General features: G+C 39.8%; 1 protein-coding gene across 1 annotated transcript in view; it reads left to right on the plus strand.

The window, feature by feature from the left end:
* The first annotated feature begins 101 nt into the window (after nucleotides 1–101).
* The window catches only part of SLC44A3 (solute carrier family 44 member 3), a 39,600-nt gene continuing 17,531 nt past the window's right edge, over nucleotides 102–22,170 (plus strand). The window contains exons 1-9 of the mRNA XM_014939515.1: nucleotides 102–201; nucleotides 2,679–2,821; nucleotides 3,411–3,547; nucleotides 4,909–5,002; nucleotides 6,487–6,656; nucleotides 7,234–7,323; nucleotides 7,930–8,009; nucleotides 9,658–9,844; nucleotides 17,840–18,005. Coding sequence (XP_014795001.1) covers nucleotides 2,679–2,821; nucleotides 3,411–3,547; nucleotides 4,909–5,002; nucleotides 6,487–6,656; nucleotides 7,234–7,323; nucleotides 7,930–8,009; nucleotides 9,658–9,844; nucleotides 17,840–18,005 — 1,067 coding nt within the window. The 5' untranslated portion in view covers nucleotides 102–201. The remainder of the gene's footprint in view (nucleotides 202–2,678; nucleotides 2,822–3,410; nucleotides 3,548–4,908; nucleotides 5,003–6,486; nucleotides 6,657–7,233; nucleotides 7,324–7,929; nucleotides 8,010–9,657; nucleotides 9,845–17,839; nucleotides 18,006–22,170) is intronic.

Genomic DNA, 22,170 nt, shown 5'->3' on the forward strand with positions numbered 1-22,170 from the left:
GACGCGCTCTCAGAAATCTCAGTCGCTTGAAAGTCCATTTTAATTTCACAGGAAGTTTGTTGGGGTTTCTCCCCCCCCCCCCTCTTTTTTTTTTTTTTTGGAGATAGTGTTTCTGAACTCAGGGAATGGAGACCGGTCATTTACAGGAAGTGCACGGACACTTTGTGGTTGCTCCTCTTCTTTCTTTTCTGGGCTGGTTTGGTAAGCATGCTTTTTTTTTTCTGAAAGAAAATTCAGATCCAAAATCAACGCGGTTCTGAGCGGTGGTATGCGAAATCTAAACTGAAATTACCACAGGCATGGGGTGGCACGGGGACAGATCTGACCTTTGTGGTGGTGCGCTGCTTTATTGCAGTGTTACACAAACGTTTTGACCACATGCTTTAGAAGCCATGCATGTCAGGGCTGGGTTACTGAGAACTTGCGTTTTTGTAAATTAGTCCGGGCTCTGACTGAGCACTTATTTCTACTTATTCATTGTAGTCTTGTTATCTTGCAACATGTTGGTCTGAAGTTATATCAAGTCACAGGCTGTCCCGTGCTTAGAACAGCATGTAAGCTTTTGGCAACAGGCTTTGTCTTTCTTAAGTATGAATGCCTTTTTCATGAGATGTCTGAGGCTACTCAGGATTCTTGTGAATACACTATTAATTTGTTTTCAATTCAATTCCTAATAACTCTTTTAATGGAAGCTAATGCAGAGGAATACATACACATTTTCAACACTAAATAAGCTGAACTTTGTGAACAGGAGAGGTTTTTTTACATGCTGTCTTATGCTTAGTGCTTTGGTAGTGGAGGGAATGCAAAAAAGTAAACCTGTCAAACAGTGAGGATTTAGGATTTTTGCTTGTTTTGTCTCACTGTTTTTATTGCTCAGTGTCTGTGAAATAGCTAATTGCAGACACGTGTTTGTTTTCTTTTCTTTGATCTTACTTTTAGAAGATTAAAAAAATTTTGGTGATACTGATTTGTTCACATAGTGAAAAAAAGTTGAAACTACGTTAATAACTCTGTGGAAATGCTTATCACTGGCGTTTATAGACACACCCCTCCAGCAGTCATACAGCCATCTATTACTTAACAACATTTATGGCTTTTATCCAGCATTCTGCACTTTAAAAAAAAAAAAAAATCACATGTACACAGTATTTGCCATACTGATGGCCATCTTTAGAAGGAGTGCCGGAATTTTTCTGAAAGCATATTTCAGGTTGAGTTACAATGCCAGCTCATTTCTCCTTTTTCTTCTGAGAACAATTTAATTATTAACAAATATTTGCTATGTAAATAAACTGGATCTGAAAATATTTTGTTAAATTTAGGAAGTATCACATACACAAGTAGTATGTCTACTTTAAGTGTGGAGTCTCTGCAAAGATCTCCACATTGAGATTGTATTAACATGCATTCATAATTTAAAAAAAAAAACATTATTTAACTAGTTACACTGCAAACATATAAGGGAAAATGAGACTACACTGTGGACTAAGGGAGCACATACTTAGATGTTACTTATGAGTCTCTGGTTTTGCTCAAATCCTGTCTTTAGACACAAGTGTTAAATGTAGAACAAAGGCTCTAAACGCTTTAAGAAAGCAGTTGTGCTGGATCTGATACCTGCAATCTGTCTCCAGCACAGCTGATATTCAGCAAAGTAGTAGGGGTTAATGTGGGACTGAGAAGGCTTGCTGCTGCCAGCAGCTGGTATGTAGCCACAGAGCGGAGTGGATTGTCCTTTGGTGCGTGTAAAACGTTGTTTACACCCCATGGGACAGAGGAGATGATTGAATCACTGAGTTCTTCAATAGCTGGAGTGCTGTAAATAAGCCTTCAGATAAAGTCATGCCCAGGATTTCACCAACTTCCCAAAAGAAGAATTACTGCTTCTTGGCACGTGGAAAGTTTCTTTTCAAGGGGCATTTTGGCCCTCATGGGTTAAAGGAGCAGGGTTTAAGCTGTATTCCTAGGCAAGGTGTTTTATATTGACTAGGGGTTGCTGCTACTTGGCCAACAGAGATGCTTAGCTGCTCCTCGGGTTTACAGGAAGCAGATTGCTGGAGCTTTGATCTGGCAGCAGGGCATCTAAAAGATCAGTGCAATGTCACCAAGTCTGCAGTGTGGCTCTCTCCAGGTTTTTCACGTGCATTAAAGAATTCATCTTCCTGAAATTTCAGGTAACCTGCATTTTAATTGCACTTCATGTGCTTAAAATATGCCTCTGATTAAACTCACTAGCAGCTGCAAGGACTTAGCATTTCAGACGATATATTGCCCAGGTGTGTCTTGAAGGGCACCCTGAAAAATGAGAAGCAGTAGGCATGTGAAGAATTGCCATTTGAGCGACCTTGCCTAGTGACACACACGAACTTCAGTGGAGGCAGTGTTTAGTACCTTACTGCTGCTTTCCTATTATTTTAATTAGGGCCCCTATCTTTCTTCTCCTGTGATACTCTGCTTAATTTGTATACTTTGAGCAATAGACGAGGGAAAGCTCTAAGGAGGCAATAGGGCTGAACTCATCCATATGGCTTGCTCCGGCCTTGTGCAGAGGGGTAAATTTTAGATTTAACTGTTTGCATCCATAAGACAAAAATGCCTGGATTAAAAGGATTATTTATTGAATGGGAAGGAAAAGCTATTGTAGCATGATTTCACATTAAAAAATATTTTAACAGATGTTTATAACTGGCTATGCTGTGATGGCTGGTGCCGCAGAAAGACTTGTGCTTGGATATGACAGCTTTGGGAACATATGTGGTAGGAAGAACACTGCTGTAAAAGGAGCACCCCTTTCTGGACAGGACATGACTAATAAAAAGTAAGTACATCAGATATGTCTAAATAAATCAAATGCTTGAGAACTTAATAAGATGCACGTCTTTTAGTTGTCTATCATACACATACGTGTATATATACATGCTTATATTGAAAGGCAAAAATAGGTGTGAGAATGGTGCAAAATAGTGAGTGAAACCAAAAAGTTAAGATATAATTTGAAAATGTGCTACGTTGTTATGCTTTATGCTGCTGCCTTCTAAAATAAGATCTGAAATAGTACTTTGGCCAAATCAGCTTCATTCTGTACAGCAAAACTTTGTACTTAAGAAGTTACATGTTGAAGTTTCCAGTCATTCCATCAACTCCCATGAATTAGTCCTTGTAGAATGGCACCCACCTTGGCAGCTTCTGATACCATTTAAGAACATAAAATGAAGTGTAAAAATGTAGCATATTCTCAAATAGCTCCTTAACTTCTGGCTTCAAACTCCATTTTTTGCCAATATATGTGGAAAAAGAGTTTCATTTGCTTTGTAGCGCTTTAAAAAGATGGAAAGAAGGCTCAGAATTTAAACCCACAAAACCCAGAAATCTTGTTTTTTGAAAAGAGGATCTTTTTTTCTTTCTAGGTATGTGTTCTTTCTGAATTCATGCAGCCTGGAAACACAAAGCCTCAAAATCAGTTCAGTTTCCTTGTGCGTGTCTAGTTGTCCACAAGAGCAACTCAACTCTTTGGAAGACCTCCAGAGTTTTGCAAGGAATAATGGTGTGCAACAGGGAATATGAATATCTTAGTGTATCTGTAGAACAGCTGAGCAACTTTCACTTTGTTATTCTTATGTTTGCTACGCTAGGGAGCAATTTCTTACCATTAATTTCCTGAGCAGTCCATGGCAACAGAAAATAAAATGTCTTGTTTCTGCTTTAGGTCAAAGCCATAGTTTCTCGAAATGTTACCACTCTCTTATGCAAATTCAACAATTGTTGATTAATTCCTGCACAATGCTGAGATTATTCAGCAGAAAACTTGCTGCTGAGAATGACCTAGTGTAGTTTGGTGGGGGTGCCAGTAGGTGAACAGAGCTCATATGCTATTTGAGAAACTTGTTCAACTGGTTCTTTTAAATTTAATTAAAGCTGTGCTGAAATTATTAATTCCAGAGACACACAAGTTTTTTTATCCCTTTATACATCAGATCCCAAAGTTTGCTATTCATTCCATTATTTTTTTTTTTATTTTATTCTAGTGTTCAAGATGGGTATGATGTCAGAAATAGCTGTTGTGCAAAAGAAGCAGCTCCAGTTCATTCATGTCTAATATGTAAATAAAATAAGCTGTAGCCTACCCCTTATTCCATAGGGTATGGATGAACTGCAGACCATATGAATATTAGCTGCTAATTTTATCGGAGGTCAGAATTCCATTCTTTGTTGTTCTGTTTGTCAAGGATTGCTATTAAAATTGACAACATACTAAATTACATTTTGGGGTATTCTACCATCGTTTGGCGTGTACAGAAAGCTGCCAACACCTGTGATACTATATGAGTATTTTCAGTGTAACTGAATATAATTGCATGAATTTCCATCTACACGCTTTGACTGCTTGCATGTTTATCTCGAGGGAGGGGGCAGTATTGCATTTTGAATGGCTTGAATGTGTGCAACCTTTCTTTCCCAGAAGAGTTGTAAAATGGAGCAGAGTCTTATTAGCAGAGTACCTGATAATATTTTGCCTAGAGCCAAGAAAATGTGGATTTTCTGGATACATACATAGTCTGTTCTAAATCGTGAGAAGCCTAGTTCTATTGTAGCTTCTGTCATTTTAGGCTTTTCTTTACCTTAGTCTAGAGCTGAACTGTCACGCTGTGGAAAAAACAGTGTGCCTGCCCTCCAGTACAATCAGTAAATGGTAATTACAGCTAAGTCTAGAAGGCAAAAGATTCTACAGAAGCTGCTTTAGATTTACACAATTAACTCATTTGTTATTTACGTTCCCACTGGAATATCAGGGATGAATATGGCTTGCTAAGGGATCGAAGCAGAAGTGTAAACAAAACCTAATTGATAATGTGTTTTTCTCTAAAACTTTAACTAATGTTACTTTTTTTTTTTTTACCTTCTTAGGTTCATGTCTTTGCGTTTACAACCTGGATGTTTCCAGTTACACACTAAATCCAAAGGCAGCTGAGCTGTGTCCCACACTGCCAGTTCCACCAAGGTAGGAATTACTGGGTACTTTACAATACCCTTGAGTCCAAACAGCTGCTTAAGGATCGGTCCTTCCTCAGGCTTTGTGTTTGACTGGGTGCTTTACAGTCAGAATGGGTTTGCTCTGTTTGTTTATTTTTGTGCGTGTATCCTTATGAGCCTGGGAAGGCACCAGTGTCTTGTCCCACAGAATGAGCATTCCCTCCATTCTTCTACCCTTTAGTGGTTCTTTTTTCCTCTCAAAATATGGGGAAAAGCACTCCATGTGAAGGAGCAACTTATCTCCTGCACAGATTTTGCTCTCTCCCTCAATGCCAAGGAAGAAGAGCTGTGGTCTCCAGCCTTGCTTATTATCCTGGACCCAGAAATTTCCATCAGAATCATTTTGTAGCCAGCTGGCTTGAAGCACAGGTCTGTGGATAGCGCTGTCTTTAGCATTTGGCATTGTGAGTCAAAATCCATAAACCCATGCTTTTAAATTCCACTGTGTCATGAAAATACAGCAAAGAACTGGAATCTTCACGTTTGCAGAGTTAAGTCATCTGCTCTGAACCGGACAAAAAGGGAAAAAAGCAAACAGAAGAGAGCAGGAGACACATAAAAACGTTACATAGAGTGGTTCAAAGGAGAGCATGTAAATTGATGAAAAAATATGGCATGTTTTACTTATTTCTTTGGCTTTTTAGGCTTTTTTTCTGTTTGGCAAGGAACTCAGCCAAGTTATTCATCTTGCACAATGATATTTCATAGTAGAAGCAAAGCTAGTCTGAGAAGTTCTTTATATTGATGAACAAACTTCTCCTTTTTAGGACTGTGTCTTCGACTGTTGTAGTGCAGCATTGCCAAAGTGGGACAATAAAACATATTCCAGAAGTTTGTCTGGGAGTGCCAAATAATTTCACATGTAAATACTTGATGGTGTTAATTGTACCTTACAAACATTGTTTTGATGTGGCTTTTAGAATGCTTAAATATCACAAAAATGATGCAAAGCGTTTGTGGTCTGGAATTATCTACAAGGAGGTAGCTTACAGCTGTGTTAGCATGAGTTTAGGTTTTACATAAACACATGGGATCAAAGCAGGTGAAGCCAGACTGGAATGGGAATAGGAGCTGCGTGCTGATGGTGATCGAGATAGCAGTTCATGTTTTCTCCCTGGTTGATCTTGAATGGGTGTTCTGGTACAGTGATACAGGCATGATGCTTCTAGGAGTTTATTTGGCAGATGAAACATAAAACTGCCATTTGTAACGGCCCATTCCCATGCCCAGTGCCCTCTTCTGTCAGACCCCATGTGCGAGGTCCCCCATCCAGTGAGGATGCCTGCCAGGTCACAGATCACACTGGCCAGCTGTGGCTTCAAAACTGTGCTGAGGATGCTGGTAGGGAACTGCAGAGGGCTTCAAAGAGAATGGTGGAATGGATCTCTGTGGATTTTAAACTGTTTTTCTAGTAATTAATATTTTTTACCATCTTTGTTTTTAACCTTCCAGTAAATCTTTTCCATTATTTAATCGATGTGTTCCACAAAATCCCGAGTGCTATTCCAAATATGCATCTGTCTTAATAAGTATGGTCAATGAAATGGACGTTTTTCACCGAATTCTGAGCGGAATATTGGCAGGAAGAGATACTGTGATAGGACTGAGTTTCCTTGCACTAGGTAAGGTTATAAATTAGGAGTGAGTGATGATATTCAGTTAAAACGTGAGGTTTCAAATGTTATAAAATTAATATATTAAACTTTATATTTTTAATTTAAAAGTTATCTTTTTCATCTATTCTGGACAGAGTTGTTTTTAAGAAAAAGTGATTGTGTTTTATCAGGAGGCATGCAATAGACTGATGAAATACAGCTATATGAAATACCAGATTCTGTGTTTCTTAGTATGATCACATGCCTCAATTCAAGGGACCATAAGAAATTGTTGATGGAAGAAAAAAAAAAAAGGCATCAGCATGAACATTTAAACTTAAATCTTATACAAAATATCATTGAAAATGATAGGAATTCCCAAGATGAAATATTTTGATTACAAGCTCATTATTAATAAGTTATAAGTAACTGTGTCTTTTAAATGCTAAAAAAGTCTCCAGGTTTACTAAATGCTGTTGCTTTTGAGACCACTGCTTAAAAATAAAAGCCCAAAATTCTGCAAGGACCTTAAGTTTATCTTAAAAGTAAATACAAGTTAAATGGGTTGTAACACTCATAAAAACATATTTTGTATATTTTTCAGCCTTCTCTTTTATACTGGTTTTAGCCTTCAGATTCATTCGGACCCTTCTGGTCCACACCTTGATTGCACTGGTGTTGTTTGGGCTGTTATGTAAGTATATTTACCTTTTAGCTTAGTAAAATAGATCATCTGAGGAGAGGCAGCTGAACAAACAGCTATCCTTTTGCTCCATGGCCATCCTCAGTAACCTTAAATTTACCGCAGCCATTTCCAAGCTGAGCCCTGCTTGCCGTTGGGTGCCAAGGTCTGGCTGTGCTGTTGCAGCTGCTGAGTGTTGAGATGATGATTTTGGGGTTTTTATAGATGTCTGGAACCAAGAGTTCTTTTGGCAGATGAATGCAGTCAGGAAAATGCTACTGTTTCAAAGACAGTTTAGTGAAGTTTTACGTTGCCTACTTTGGGAAGGAAGAACTATAGGAATGTGTCCAGCTGAAGCTTGTCATTTCATAGAAGTTAGCCTTGTGTCTCCTTGATGAAATTGCTGGCCTGAGCTTTAGCATAACTGCAAGGAAATAAAATGTTCTGCTGCTGTTTTACCTCAGGCTAACAGACCTGAGTTTTCCTGGTGATCCCTGGCGCTGTGCCTCTCTCCAAGGGGACAGTACTCCTGAGCAGAGGCTGGGCTGGGTGGAGGGCGAGCGGCTGGGGGGCAGCCGGGTACCACTGCCCACCTTCACGCTGCTCTTCTGTGCTCAGTTGTCTCAGGTGTTCTCTGGTGGCTCTATTATGACTACAGGAGTGATCCCAGCACAGAATTGGAAACAGAAAAGGAAAACGTAAGATTTCTACTTGGATATGCTATCTTCTCAACAATAGTTACTGTAAGTAGCCTTTTATCCTAAGCAATGGCAGAGGCTGTAACTTGAAAACTTGAACTGCAGAGATTCTGCAACAGTAAAAATAATTCCTCATTCCTTCCACATTTGAAAATGAGATTCAATTACAAGATCTGCTTGCACTCATTTAAATAGTTTTATAACTTCATTGTGAAATCTGTTTGTCAGCAGAGGGCTCTGCCACACTTCAACCCTGTACAAATGGTGTTAGCATTGGTGCTGTAGAAGTGCAAGAGTTGTGTTCCATCCCCGTTCTTCTCTGCATCAGCTACATGAAGAATCACTGTAGAGTGAGAAGAGGGCCACTGGCTTGATATGAACCTGGGGTCTGTGGATTCAGCCTACCCTCTCAGTAGGGGAAAGGGGTGACAGCTCATTTAGACAACAAAAAGGGTAGTGAAGCACAGGCAGCAGTGTCTAGGCCTCAAGTTATGGGGTTAAATTCTACTTTTCTCTCATTGACCTTGTTTTCCAACAGAAAATCTGAGTGTGGCTTGCAGCTTTTAAAGTGATTTTTTCACTCTGATGTTGCAATGTTAAAGGAGTCATTGCTCAATATGAGTGTACAGACAATTTGTACTTCACGGCACATTTGTCAAAGTGATTGTTCTTCTGTTTTCTTAAAGCAGAATAGGATCCATAGACTGGAATTCACCAGATATAAACAGTCTGTTTACAGTGACTAATATAAATGTGTCACAGATCAGATGGTTTTTTATATCCTCTGTAAGTTATAACCTTTTTACTTCTGTTGATACTAAAGGGGTAAGAAAAGGTTCCTCTGTAGCCATGTGTGTTCCAGTGCAACTGACTGTCATTTGCAGAACTGGGAACGTCCACTGCTGCAGGTCACATTTCTCTTCAGAGCTGGTGGCTTCTTTATACAGCAGGCAGGAAAATTAGTGAAGCAGCTGCCACTGGTTACATTTATTACTTTATAGATTCGGACCTCTTAATTCTTTAATTCCTGTTCATAGTTCCTTGTCTTGTATGAACAACTGGAGACATTGTGTGGATTTTTACTCAGGGTTTTGTTGGTGGGTTGTTTTTTTTTTTCTACTTTGGGAAAAAATAATTTATTTAAATTAAGTTTCGTTTTATGTCTGCTTTGCTTCCATACAGCTCTCACATTGTGCTACTGTCCTTTTCTGCAGAAAAGGAGTGGTCCTCCTACCATTGTGAACAGTGGCAAACTGACCTGAGTAGGAAGAGAGTTTAAATGTTAGACATACAGGGCACATGAAAGCAATGTGTGGCATATAAAGTACATATGTGTACTTTACACAAAAAATGTGGTTTGTGTAAAGCAAAACAGACTGTTTTCATTGGATGAATGACAATTTTATGAATCCTCTTTTGTTTTAAAGAAACAGTAGTAATGATTTCAGGAAATCAGATTTTAATCCACAGGCTCTTTAAGAATATAGGTTTGTCTCAGAAAGCTTTTCCAGTGCACAATAACTTTGTGTAAAATGCCTTGTTGTCATGTCTTTGTGAAATCTGTACCCCCTGATCTCATATTTGACAACTTTGATGCTTTTCTTAAAGAAAAACCCCCCCAAAATTGTCTTTTTGTTTCCTGCAACAGGTTGTTCTGCTTTCCCTTATACTTGTACTAAGAAAGAGGCTTCAGTTCACTGTACAACTCTTCCGGATTGTTGGTAAAATCATTGGCAGAATTCCTTTCCTCCTGTTCCAACCACTCTGGACCTTTCTGATTCTCATTGTGTTCTGGCTATTTTGGGTTGCTGTACTGCTTAGCTTAGGAACTGCAGGTAAGTATATGCTTTCCATATTTTCAGATGAATGCTATCTGTTTCCTGAGTTCACTGCTTAAATACAGGACCTCCTGGTGTTAGTGTACAAAATGTGGGCTACCATTGTTACAGACCTGTGTTACTCTTTCCTTTTTTTGTTTATTTTTTCCCCCCACTTGTTGGAGTCTTCAACATTACCAAACTTAGGAGTCATAGCACTACAGAAGAGAGATTTTTGCTCCTATATATGGACTTTAGGTTTTTTTCTTTCTCAGTTACTTAATTTGTCATTAGATTGTGGTAGATACAGTATATGTTTGATGTATTTAAATGAAAAAAAGTAACAGGAGGGAAGAGAGAGCTTTTAGTGCAGTTGTTACGAAATGAGAATGTTAATCTCCTCTGACTATAAACAATGTCCAAGTGTCGTGGAGGCAGAACGTTGTTTCTGAGCGGTAATTTGGTGACAGCTGCTGTCATTACTTAGACAGGTACAGCAGTATTTGGATTAATTCAGCGGTTCTTGCAGTTGTAGGGGATGAGCTCTGTAGAGCATAGTCAATCAATATGAAGGATCTGCAAGAACAGATTTTGGAGTATGGAAGTGGTGTTACTGAGGGACATACCACTATAAGATCTGTCTTTGATTGAACCAGGGTGATTTGCTTGCTATCTCTTGGCCCAGCATCACACCATCCAAGGGAAGAGGAGGTTGTTCTTCTGTGCAACGTCACCCAAAGCAGGAAAGCTAAGTTGTGTAGCACTGCTGGTAACTTCTCCTGCAGACATCAGCCTTTGGACCTAGGAAGCATTATGATTTGGAGGTTGGATTTTTTTCATTTTAAATTTCTAGGGCCACTGCTAGGAGTCAGTTGTTGTCTTTTGGGCCTGAGCCAATGCAGAATTGATGTGGAGAGAGACAGTTGTTTGTTGTTCCCATATTTATTCATGGGTTTTCTGTTTTCTGAGTATTGTCAGGAAAACCAAACACAGCCTAGCTCTTCAAATGCTTATGTGTTACCATTTTATCCCGTGTTTCCACCACTGCTTGAGATGGTGGCTGCAGTAATTCTGTACAGACTTACAGATCCCTGCTAGGCCAGAAAAGCCTCCAGTCTTTCTGTAGCTGAGCCCGTTTGGCAAAACTGGCAGTATTGTCCACCTCTGTGGGTCAGGTACCTCACTCTTCTTCCATCACAACTGCTTCCATCTCAGTCTCACCCTGTTAGTTCTGGCTCTGTATAAGACCCACTTCACTTGTAACATGAGAGTCCATCTTTCTGAGTCCATGCTGGTGTTGCAAATCACTCACCCATTGCTTGGGATAAAGGAGGATCTGTTTCCAGCTTTCATTGGAGAGCCATGCACGTTTACCAGGGTCTCTCTCTTTCTGCTGCCTTTCCCCCAGTAGCTCATGTCTGTCAGAAATGGCTGCTTGAAGCACTTTTCTGGCTGATAGCCTACTTCTCCTGCAAGATGTTCAGACCTAACAAGGCAGAATATCCAACCTACAGCCTCTTTGTGAGTTGTTCGTGACTGACTGAATACTCAAGCAGATTCACTTTGCCTTAAGTGTCATGGATATTCCTTCTCCACACTCCTCTGGGTTGGATTTTCCCTTTATGGAGGCAGCATTATGTGCTAGACACAGCTTTGTGTGGGTGTTAGCTTCTCTGCAAAAATCTTCATCCTGTTTATGCGCCTGTCTGCCAGGCAGCAGAAATTTTCAAACTGGCCTTGTGGGGCACCTTATCACTGGTTCAGACCAGCCCTTTAGAGAGAGGAGCATCTCCTGAGCTATCAACCAACTGTTTGTTTCATGCACCTGCTTGGATCAGATGCAATAAACTTTAACTACAGTAAATCTAGTAGCAGGTGAATAAAATCAATGCTAACACACAGATATGCTAAATGTATCATTAAATATATAATTAACAAGAACTATTCAATGAAATATTACATCCTTTATGTTAAGCTGTACCCACAGGAATATTCACTGGTACTCTTAATACACACATGTAAGGATGTGAAGCTGCCCTTGTTAAATCTAAATTTAGAAAATGCCAGGTGAGTCTGTTGTATTCAAAAGCTTTTGGAAATGCAGCAAACGTTAGAAGAGTAGAAATATTTTAGCTCATATGACAGAAACAGCTTGATGATAAGTGCAGGATGGGGAACCAGTCAGGTATTTCCTGGATGCTTTTACAGACTTTGCAGGAAAGTAGCGACTTGCGCATTGTATCCGAAAGCAAATTCCACATGTATTCACAGGGAAATAAAACCCAACAAAAACTGCCTTTGAGAGGCTTTTTATGCTTTTTCCATGTTGTGCCATTTTCTTTTGTGGGTTATGTTCTCTGTTTCCTGCTAGACGTTTCCATTCAAGCTTTTTTTTCTACCTACTTGGAGACTAGGATTCAAACAGTTTATGACCTGCTGTTACATTCATAGTGCAGCACACGTCTTCTGGCTCAAAGGTATTTTATTTTTTGTCTTCTTCATAGCATAATGGGAATGCTGATGTTTCCAGCGAGTGATTCAAACAGTACAGTACAGAAGGCAGCATAACCTTGCTGCACAGATGTTAAAGATTCTAGGACGTTCTCAGTTTTGGAAAAATTGACTTTTGGCAGATTTAGCATAAGAAGGGAAGGTCATTTCCAGGCACTTAACTGTCAATATATTGCTCATATGAGGAATCTAGGAAAACATATGTTTTGACTGAGATTTTCTGCCAGGATATTTTTAGTGTAGATGTCATTCCTTGTAAGATTTTTCTGTTAACAGTTAGTGTGTTAATATTTAGAAGAGAATGTGTGTTTGATAAGTAAAATCCAAACCAATTCTAAGTTACAACCTAAGCATGAATGTGGATAGCAAAATGCCACTCTACGTATTCAATTATTTTTCTTGTTAAAACTCGATTCTATTAATTTTATCATGTGTATTTTTAATTATTCTTTTTGTTAAACTGTGTCTTTTTGTTAAACGGTGGCTGTTGTTATCCAACAGGTGTAAACAGAGTTCTTAACGAAGTCCAGGGGCTCAGGGGTTTATGTAAATGACCTGTAGCAGCATCAGTGCCCACTAGGTGCCGATAAAGTCGTGTGGGAAAGTTTCTTCTGAATCTGCTCAGTTGTTTACAGCTGCTCTGATTACAGAGTAACTCCTCCCGAGAGGAGTTTGAACACAACAAAGGCAATTTTAGCCTTTTAATGACCTGGGGAGGTAGTGAAGGATTGTTTTATCCAGCTCTCTGAGGAGGTTTGTCGAGGTGATACAGGAGGTCAGAGTCAGCAAGAAGTATGATAGTTGTTTGGATTTCCAGACCTGTACTCTGCCTTGTATTTGTTTTTGTAGTTCAAAGCTTGGACAAATGAACAGTCGACTAGATTAGGTTTTGAGAATATTCCTTTAGCTTTTATTTCAAATTTTCAACCCAAATATGAGTCCTCTGAAATGCTGCCTGCTAAAATAGTTTACAGTAAGGCAGCTCGTTGAGGGTTGTTTTGCTGTTCTAGGATGACTAGTACTTACGCAGCCTGTAAAAATAAATAAATATAGTACTATATGGTTAATAATGCATTGGTGGAACAGCTTGGTATTTTCTACTATTTTTCTATAATGACGGTATAAGTGGATTTTGATTTTTGGGGACTTTTTGCAACAGCTGAGAGCACTTCTCTGAAGACATTCCAAGATAAGCTCTCTTTGAGCAATTTGTTTTCTCCAATGACAAATAGTTAGTTCCCTATCCAGGATTCAGTTTGTTTGGTGGTTTTCTTGGTTTTGACACTTTGACTTTTTATTCTTTCAATTGTATTTTCTGGACTATGTAGACTATATTTTAAATGCAAATACAGCAAGAAAGCTGAAAAAAATGAATGTTTACAATGACACTACTCTTTGTCTAATACAGATAGATGGCAAGTGAAGTTGGCTTGCTGCTGTGCTGCACCTGTTCTTAACATTTTCCTTGCATCTTCACTAGTTACATATAATATTTATAGTGTCTCTGAATCTTACAGCTCTGGAGCACTTGATCCTCCCTTCAGCTGTGGTGCACCTGATCGTTATGTGACCACACAGACACCTTATTTACATCCCCTCCAAAAATTGGTGTTACTCTGACAAAAGATTAACTTCCTGGGAGCTATAGAAAACTATAGCCCACACTTGGAAAAGGTTCTTATGCACATGACCAACTTGAAACACATGGGTAATCCTATTAAAATCAGTGGGGCTACTTATGCATTTTAAGGTAGGCACCTGCTTAAGTACCTTGGTAATTCAGAATGTATAAGATCAGCAGAGGTGGAGTGAATTCCAGAGCAAGAAAACTAGGGGAAATGCCAGACTCCACGAGACTGGAGACAGCACAAAGAGTGGCACCAGTTAGAACCATTAGCTGGCTAGGAATGGAATTCAGCTGTGCTTTGGAAAAGCTGATATGTCTGAGAGTTATTGAGTCTTATTGTTTGCTAATTTGTGCGGCATTTCACTGCAGAACTGAAGTGGCCAAGTGGCGCAGCAAAGCATGTCTTTCAACTTTCCAGCAAGCAGGAGCCGTGAAGTCCACACGGCATAAATACTGTAACGTGGGATGAGAAGGCAGTGTGAGATTTTCATGTAATGAAGGTGCATCCTGCAGGCAAGTGAGCAATAAAACTGCCACATAAAGCTGTGCAGTAGCAAAACCAGCAATAAAAATCTTTTTCCTGTAGGGTCCTTGACATTCCAATTACAGTGAGCTAGCTTAGCTGTAAATACCACTGCATGGAAAAAAGCTAAATAAAATAACACAATAAATTATGTTACAGGAAGCATGAAGATTCAGTGTATGATGCCAGAACCTTTCCTCGCTTAGCAGTGGGAAGGGCCCATCATATTTTCATGTTAACAGGAACTGATAAACAGGGTCTTGGTATTTTCTGGTCAGTGGCTCTTTGTTTCCTATAAGGAAATTGCTGAACTAGACTTCCCAGGAATTTTTGTCCCGTACAACAGCCTGCTGCTCCAGGCATCAGCAGCAGTTACTGAGTAAAAGCATCTGAAAGTGCTAAAATAGAGCAAATGGTGCTGCATGTGCACACTGACTTTTGTCTCGTCGCGTTGCTGTGTGGCTGACATCGCGGCACGGCGCCGGGCTGCAGAGCCGGGTGGGGAAACTCTTCTGAATTCTGCTGCGAGCACTTGTGCCTGTTTGCACTGTTAACAACACTTCTTTGAAGTATTTGCAGCAGATCAACATCTGTACTGATCAGAGGTTTTTAGATTTGGTGATTCAGCTGTCGGGACTTTGGTACTTTACTGGCTTCTTGATGTTATCACTAAGATTGCACAGTACACCAGGAAGACTTGTGATTGTGTGGTTGCAGAAAAATATTCTGTTAATAAAACAAACTGTATTTCAGGGATTTATTGAGAAAATTTAGCTTGTGTGAACAGAGAGTTCATGGTGCAGTGGTGAGGAAAAAGGCATATACTTCTCTCAACAGGGTGTCTAGGATAGCTTTTAAGTTTATCTGTGCTTCTAAGACTGACACACGAAAAGCAGCATTGCGTGTAACTCTGTTAACAAAATTATGCATGCATGGTAGGCCCAGAAGACAGGGAACCAGTCAGACAAAGATGTTTCTATTGGTAAACAGGTTTCTGTGAAGTAACAAAGACAATTTACCTTACCTAGAGAGCAAAGTGATCGAACTCACAGGTGGATGTGCCTGATTTCTGTGCAGCAGAGCACAGTGCTGTGCACATCCACATGTAGAAAGTTGGCCATAAAACCATTACTGGTGTTACTGCAGGTGGTTATTTCAGTAGGCTGGTAAAAAGCAAACAGTTTACTGTACGTACATTCATCAGTCTTCATGAAAAAAACACAGAAGCAAAGCCTGAAATGGGATTGTATGGTGGAAAATGTGCCTAATTCTGCTACCAAATGGTATAATGTCACTGCGTAAAACTGAGGAGGTAGGAGACCTTCTTGTATCTCATTGACCTATCATTTGCATAATTTCCCTCGGTAAGGGCTGTAGGTGGTGGTTAACAGTCATACTTGGCTAGTTGTGTGGGCTGCAAGAAAATGGCAATCTAGACCCTCCAAACCTGCAAGTTGCATCCAAACTTAAAACCAGCAGAGAAGAGATTTGAGATATGAGTAGTAGGTTTTTCACACCATCAAGTATCTTGCATTTCACAGGCCTAAAATACATTTGAATATAATGGAAGCAACAATATTTCTGTGAATGACCAACCGTACAGCACTGCAAAGAGCTTGCCTGGTTAGCTAAAATTTCCTTTCAGAAAATAAAATAACCAGAACATATGTCTGTGTTTGCACTTTAGCAAAGGCTGCCTTGAAGAACAAGTCTGATATAGTACCTACAAACTCCTCCTTGAGGCCAGCTGTACTGTGTTGGCGGATGCAATTCTTGATTACAAGAGTGCTGAGAATAAGATTGACTCAGTTCTGGGAAGAATGCTTAGTTTGTAGGATATAAATCTATTCATAGACTTAGTCTTTTCTTCTTTCCTTTGAATAGTGAATAGCTCTTCTCTCAGCGTCTAAGACGGATGAGTTTCTGTAGTGTTAATGTTATAGGAGTAAAATAATTCAATTTATTTTATGCAGATACGTATTTAAGCTAACCATACAATAATTATGCACCTATGTAGCATTTTTGATCCTTTTAAAGCACTTTAGAATAATTTTGCACTGCTGCTATGGGCTAGATGAATATTTTTTATGATTTACAGACAAACGGACCTTGGTTCTAAAGATGTATAAAGCTTGTTTATACCTGATGGTATTGCTGAAGGCAAATCTTTATTGTTTCTGCTTTTAGCTATTCTCAAGTATGAACGTTGTGGCTAGAGGAAAATAGGACAGAAATAAAAGAACCATTTCATAGATAGCTTTGTATCTGTGGTAGTTTTGAACTTGAAGGTGGTGTGCTGTCCTGTGGGAGAACATGAAGTATTAAACCTTAAGTAATAATGCTGTTCTAGCAGTAAAAGACAATTCTATGTCTCACTTTGTTTTTTCTTTTGTGGAGTTAGAATAAGAAACTACTCACCTCCAGAGATCATTTTATTCTTTGAACATGTTTATCTTTGAGGTTAATAGACCTAAGGCCTAGTAAACTAAAAAAATAGCAGGTTATGGACCTAGAGACTTTTCGCTAGGAATAAATGTCTCAATGGCATTATCCCCTGACTGGACTTCAGAGTCAAGTGGCATAAATAGAATTGCACAGAGAAAAGTCTGATTGCTAAGTTATCTGAGTTACCCCCACCTTTTGTGAAAAGCCATCTATTGAATTGGAATAAATTCTTTGCTATTAACAGAAGTGGAGGGAATTATATTTTTTTTTAGCTTGAATAATTGAATTAGTTAATGTTCCTGAATACAGTAGTAACACTGGAGCATATACTGCCATACAGATGTCAGCGCTGTGTCCCTGTATTTTGCACAAAGATTGCAAAGTATAGAGAACAGAAAACTACTTGCAATGGTTCTAATTAGTAATAGTAATTAGAATAATAATTTTTCTTTGCAGTGGTATGTTATGCATCCTTAATATTTTTATGCAGTCTTTCTCTTTTACTTTATACCAAAAAAAATCTAAAGCATTTCATTACTATAAATTTATTTCAAATTTGAATGAGGAAAATTAAGATTTCATTTCCTTCTGAAGCATTTGATTACTTAAATCTTGAGTAATGTTTTCTCCTAAAGATTTACTACTTTGTAGCTGAACTCTTGTCTTTATTGCCATCTGTGTCTTAATCCCAATTTAAACCCAAGCTTTTGCTTTTTGTAAACTTTTATTTTTCAAAATTACAAAACTTTGGCTCTCTGACTTTGTTAGAACGGACAGAATTAAGTAGCAGCTGATTTCTTTAAAAATTTGTAAAAATAATTTTACTGAGGAAAAGTTAAGAAAAGGGGTACAGAAGCACTTATATGTCCTTTTTCCTTTTTTTTTTTTCCTGTAATCCCAACTCCAGGTACTGCACAGACTACTTCAGGAGGACAGGTAGAATACAGAGCTCTGTCTGGAATTTCCTACATGGCATGGTATCATTTTGTTGGCCTTATCTGGACTAGTGAATTCATTCTTGCCTGTCAACAAATGACGATTGCAGGGGCAGTGGTTACTTGTTACTTCAACAGGTGAGTGCAGAATTGCCCCCAAAAAGTTTTGGGAATTTTCCAGCATTTACTTTCAATCTTTTTCTAGGCAAAATAGTCACTGCAATTTATGTCGCTATCTTGCAATCCAACTTAATATAAAATAATGTTGCTTGTTGCAAGAACTTGAGTAAGATTTTACGATGCCTGTGGTATTAAGGTGGCTCACCTCGACTGCTGGGGGTACTGGACCAAATTGAGCCTTGATACAAGCCAGTGGAGCTCAGGTGACTCGGGTGAAGTTGCCATCCATAGGGCACAGGCTGCATTTGACCCTTCTCCAGGAGACTGACTGCATGAGCTCCAAATGGAGATGCAATATATAGCTCCTCAGTAATTTCATGTATTCATGGGCAGTTTGACCTCTTCCTAAGTGTTCATCCCTGCTCTGGGTTTCCATTTGTTCTGGCTGCATAAATGCCTACTCTGCTACTCTCTTTGTCATTCTGTACAGGTTATTTTCAGTTAACTGTAAGTGCTTTAACACCCCTGTTAAGTATCTAGAGATGCATAAACAAACTTTCTTGAATTGTATTTTGCCTTAAAATGTAAACATGGAGGAAATGAGCAAAAATCTCTACTTTTCATTATTTATACTGTTTTTTAGACTTGCATTACTGTAAAATGAAGTTATATTGATTTACTGCACTGGAGCTGTGCTATCCTGTTATTGCAGGCAAAGATTTAAATCTCACAATACATTGTTGAGTTTTTTGACAATGAAGAGAGTAGTATCCTGAAAACATTTTTCCTGATAAGTATTTTATGAGCTCTCTCACCTGCATTGCTCCATTCCCCTACGCCCAGTGATAAGGTTTTCCTATCTGTGAAAAACTCTGGCGTTTTAAGGCATTTCTTCGTTTTGTATTAGAGGAACGTGGTGATAATCTCAATTTGTTGGAAACTGAGCCCTTGAGGAAGGTGAGCTAAGGATGAGTCGAGGAGCCTGGTGGGAGAGGGACTGAGGACCCCAGAGCACTGGCTGCAGCCACCTGGGACCATCGGGCTTAGACAGCTGAGAATGGAGGCATTCGGCTTCTCCAGGACCTAGGTAGCAGGTTTCTGTTGGTGGCCTCTAGAACGGATGTTCCAGTTGCTGATAGAAAGGCTTCCTGCTGAAAGGTTCCCAAATGCTCTGCTCCCCTCTGCCCAGCAGAGACAGCAGCAGGGACCCCACTTGCAGGGGCCCTTGCTCCAGCCAAAGCAGCAAAGCTGGAAAACCTGCTCAAAGATAGTTCTTGCGGTTGCTTTCAGCGATGTTTTGCCTTCCCATCCAAAAAGCCAAGGCAGTGCAGTGTTTAACACGTGTATCAGGACCTCATCTCTGCTAGGGTTCTTTATGCAGCCAACAGGCGTGTCACTGAGCTGGTGCTAGTAGAACAGCAGACAAAGCCTAAAATGCTGCTTTTTCAAAGGTTGAGGTCTCTAGACAGTCTCACACTACTATTTTACATGCCAGGATAGGACTGGAAAAGGGAGGAGCTCTCATTTCTTATGTCATCTCCTTTTTCCTATTGAAGCTCTAAATCCAGGTAAACTAGTGTGGCTGTGCTTCAGTGGGTAATGGGCTGCTTTTTTCTTCTAAGTAAATTTATGTTCCTCAAGCTTTAGCCTTTGATTCAGCTTTAGCAGCTGAATGCTGAGGCACTAAGGGCTCATTTAAATCGGCTTATTTGAGAAGGCACTGGAAAGCAGAGCAGTTTCACTGACTTTCTGGGTTGTGTGCTGCAGTGTGTTCTGGTACCATACACCATCTAAATCCCCGAGGCAAGGACACTGTCCGTATCTTCTTCACGCAGAGCAGGGCAGCACCTGTAGAAAGCGCTGTAATGACATTTACTGCTCTGCTAGGGCCTTCCGCTTTCCAGCTATTTTTTACTGCTGCAGGAACTGGCTGCAGAGTACAGGAGGTTCCTGCACCCAATTGTATTGAAATCATTTTGCACCTTCTCTGTTGCCCTCCTCTTGCTTGCCAGGGGATGTGTACTGTGTTGAGAGAGTTGTGCTTGGAAGGGGAAAATGCACTTTTTCTGCATTGGTGATCCCTCTCCCTGGCCTTTAGGCTGTCGGCACGGATCCACAGATCCACAGAGCGGTGCAGGAGTGGGGAGAGGATGGTTAGCTGCAAGGACAGTTGCACCATCCAGGGCAATGGTTATCTCAAGCTGTTCCAGCAATTCTGAGCTTGTCTGCTGTGTGTTTTTAATGTGTCCCCTGGGGCAGCATCATAAAGGCATGTCACAAGAGTTTGTTTATGATACCTCACAGAGAGGCTTTCTTCTTGGCTTGTAAGTGCTGGGAGGAAATGGCACGGCCTTTCCCTGCGGAAATCTCCTTCCACAGCACACGCAGCAATGTGCCGCCTGGCCAGCAGCCACGGTGGGGCTGCAGATAGGGAGGGCAGGGAGTCATTTCAGCTGCATTAGCTTTGCAGGTGACATATGTTTGACCTGTAGTACCACCACTGCAAATGGGTTTTGCCTTCTTTTATTTCAGATGAAACACAAATACATGAAAAATTTTATTAATTTAATAAAATAAACAGAACTTTTCTGCTTAATGATTGCTTTTTATGACTCATGAAAAGAGCTCAGTCTTTTAAACAACCTTCTTTGTTACTATTGCCATTTTACATCAGGGTTTATTTTCACCTTGGTGGGCTTAGGTGTTATGTGCGTATTTACCTTTTTTCAGTGAGATGAGTGTTTTCCCCTCTCTGGGATTGTGGGATGGCAGCTTGATCCATGTCACAGGCATCAGTGTCCTATACATGTTTGAGCTTATTCAGTAACTCCAATGCATGTGTGTTACCGCATGAAATTAAGGAAATATAGGAGCATTATCAGGATTGGGGCTTTCCACCCAACTCTAAGGTGTTCAGCCCCACAACTTCCCATAGATGCAGTGAGAGGTGAAATACGTACGTCTCCCAGTAAGTCAAGAGTCCAGGTTTGTGGATTTGCACCAAAGTCATTGAGAGATGAACTAGGACTAATTTTTTAAAGGATTCCTCTTCCCTTTTCAAATACGTCTGTAATATTTATGAGCATCCTTTGCCCTGTGTACATACGCGACCTAACCCGTGTAAGAGAACCATCAGCATGTATGTAGTCAGACCTGTCCCTTGTGGTTTTGAGAGCAGGTAAAAGGGTAGTTGGAATTACAGTCTGTCTGTTCTCTGTTAGTTCTCTGTAATGTCTCTTTCATGACAAATCTCGGTTTTTAAACAAACAATAAATTATGAGATTCATATTTACTTGAGGAATATATGATTAATTCTTTAATACTGGTAAAGTATTTTACATTAAATCTCTTTTAGGCAGTCTTTGAAACAGATGAGGCAGAACTGAAGAAGACTATAAGCACAGTTCTGAAAAGATGGAGAGGCTTTTGAGGAAACTTTTTTTTTTTTTTTTTTTTTTAAAACGTCATCTTTTGGGTGTATCAAGACTACATTTTTCTCTTCACACAAAAAATGGTTTTGAAATGAAAGCTGAGATGCATGTGTGATCATTTGATTCAAGGAGCTCAGTGTTAAGAAAGATATCAAGGGTCACAGGGCTCACAGGAAAATGAAGACAATTGGCAGCACCGAAGAAAGACAATTATTAAAAGATGATGTGGTGTTGAGTACAGGATCACAGTCTTTTGGAATAGTAATGTTCTATGTAAATTAAACAATCCTGTGGTAAGATAAGAGAGGAATACCAAGGAGGACAAGCAAGCTGTGGCCCTGCTCAGTCTTGTAGCCAGTTCTGTCAGGCAGATTCCTGTTCTTCCCTGATCCCTTGTGTGCACACACTGGAGTCTGCACCGCAGAGTTCAGTGCCCAGTGAACTGCCTGCACAACTGACTCTGCTTGTGCTAAAGTCACTTCAGGATTGCAGCCATATAATGTACAAAGCTGGGTGACACTTCATCGTTAGGGGTAATTGGGTGTAGGTGGATGATTGAGTCAATCTTGAGCTTGTGTAGAGTCACAAGCATCACCTGTTGTTGTGTTTAGCTACCCCTTCTCTGTTTCCTACCCTGAGCCAGAATCACAAGGGAAAATCTTTACTCTTTTTCTAATCTGTTTGGAAGCAAAGCAAGAAACCTTGTCAGACCCTGTTCTTGTGAGAATTCCTTTACTAGGAAAAGGGGGTGT

The sequence above is a fragment of the Calidris pugnax genome, unplaced genomic scaffold (genome assembly GCF_001431845.1).
Source record: "Calidris pugnax isolate Ruff unplaced genomic scaffold, ASM143184v1 scaffold18, whole genome shotgun sequence".
NCBI classification, from domain to species: domain Eukaryota; kingdom Metazoa; phylum Chordata; class Aves; order Charadriiformes; family Scolopacidae; genus Calidris; species Calidris pugnax.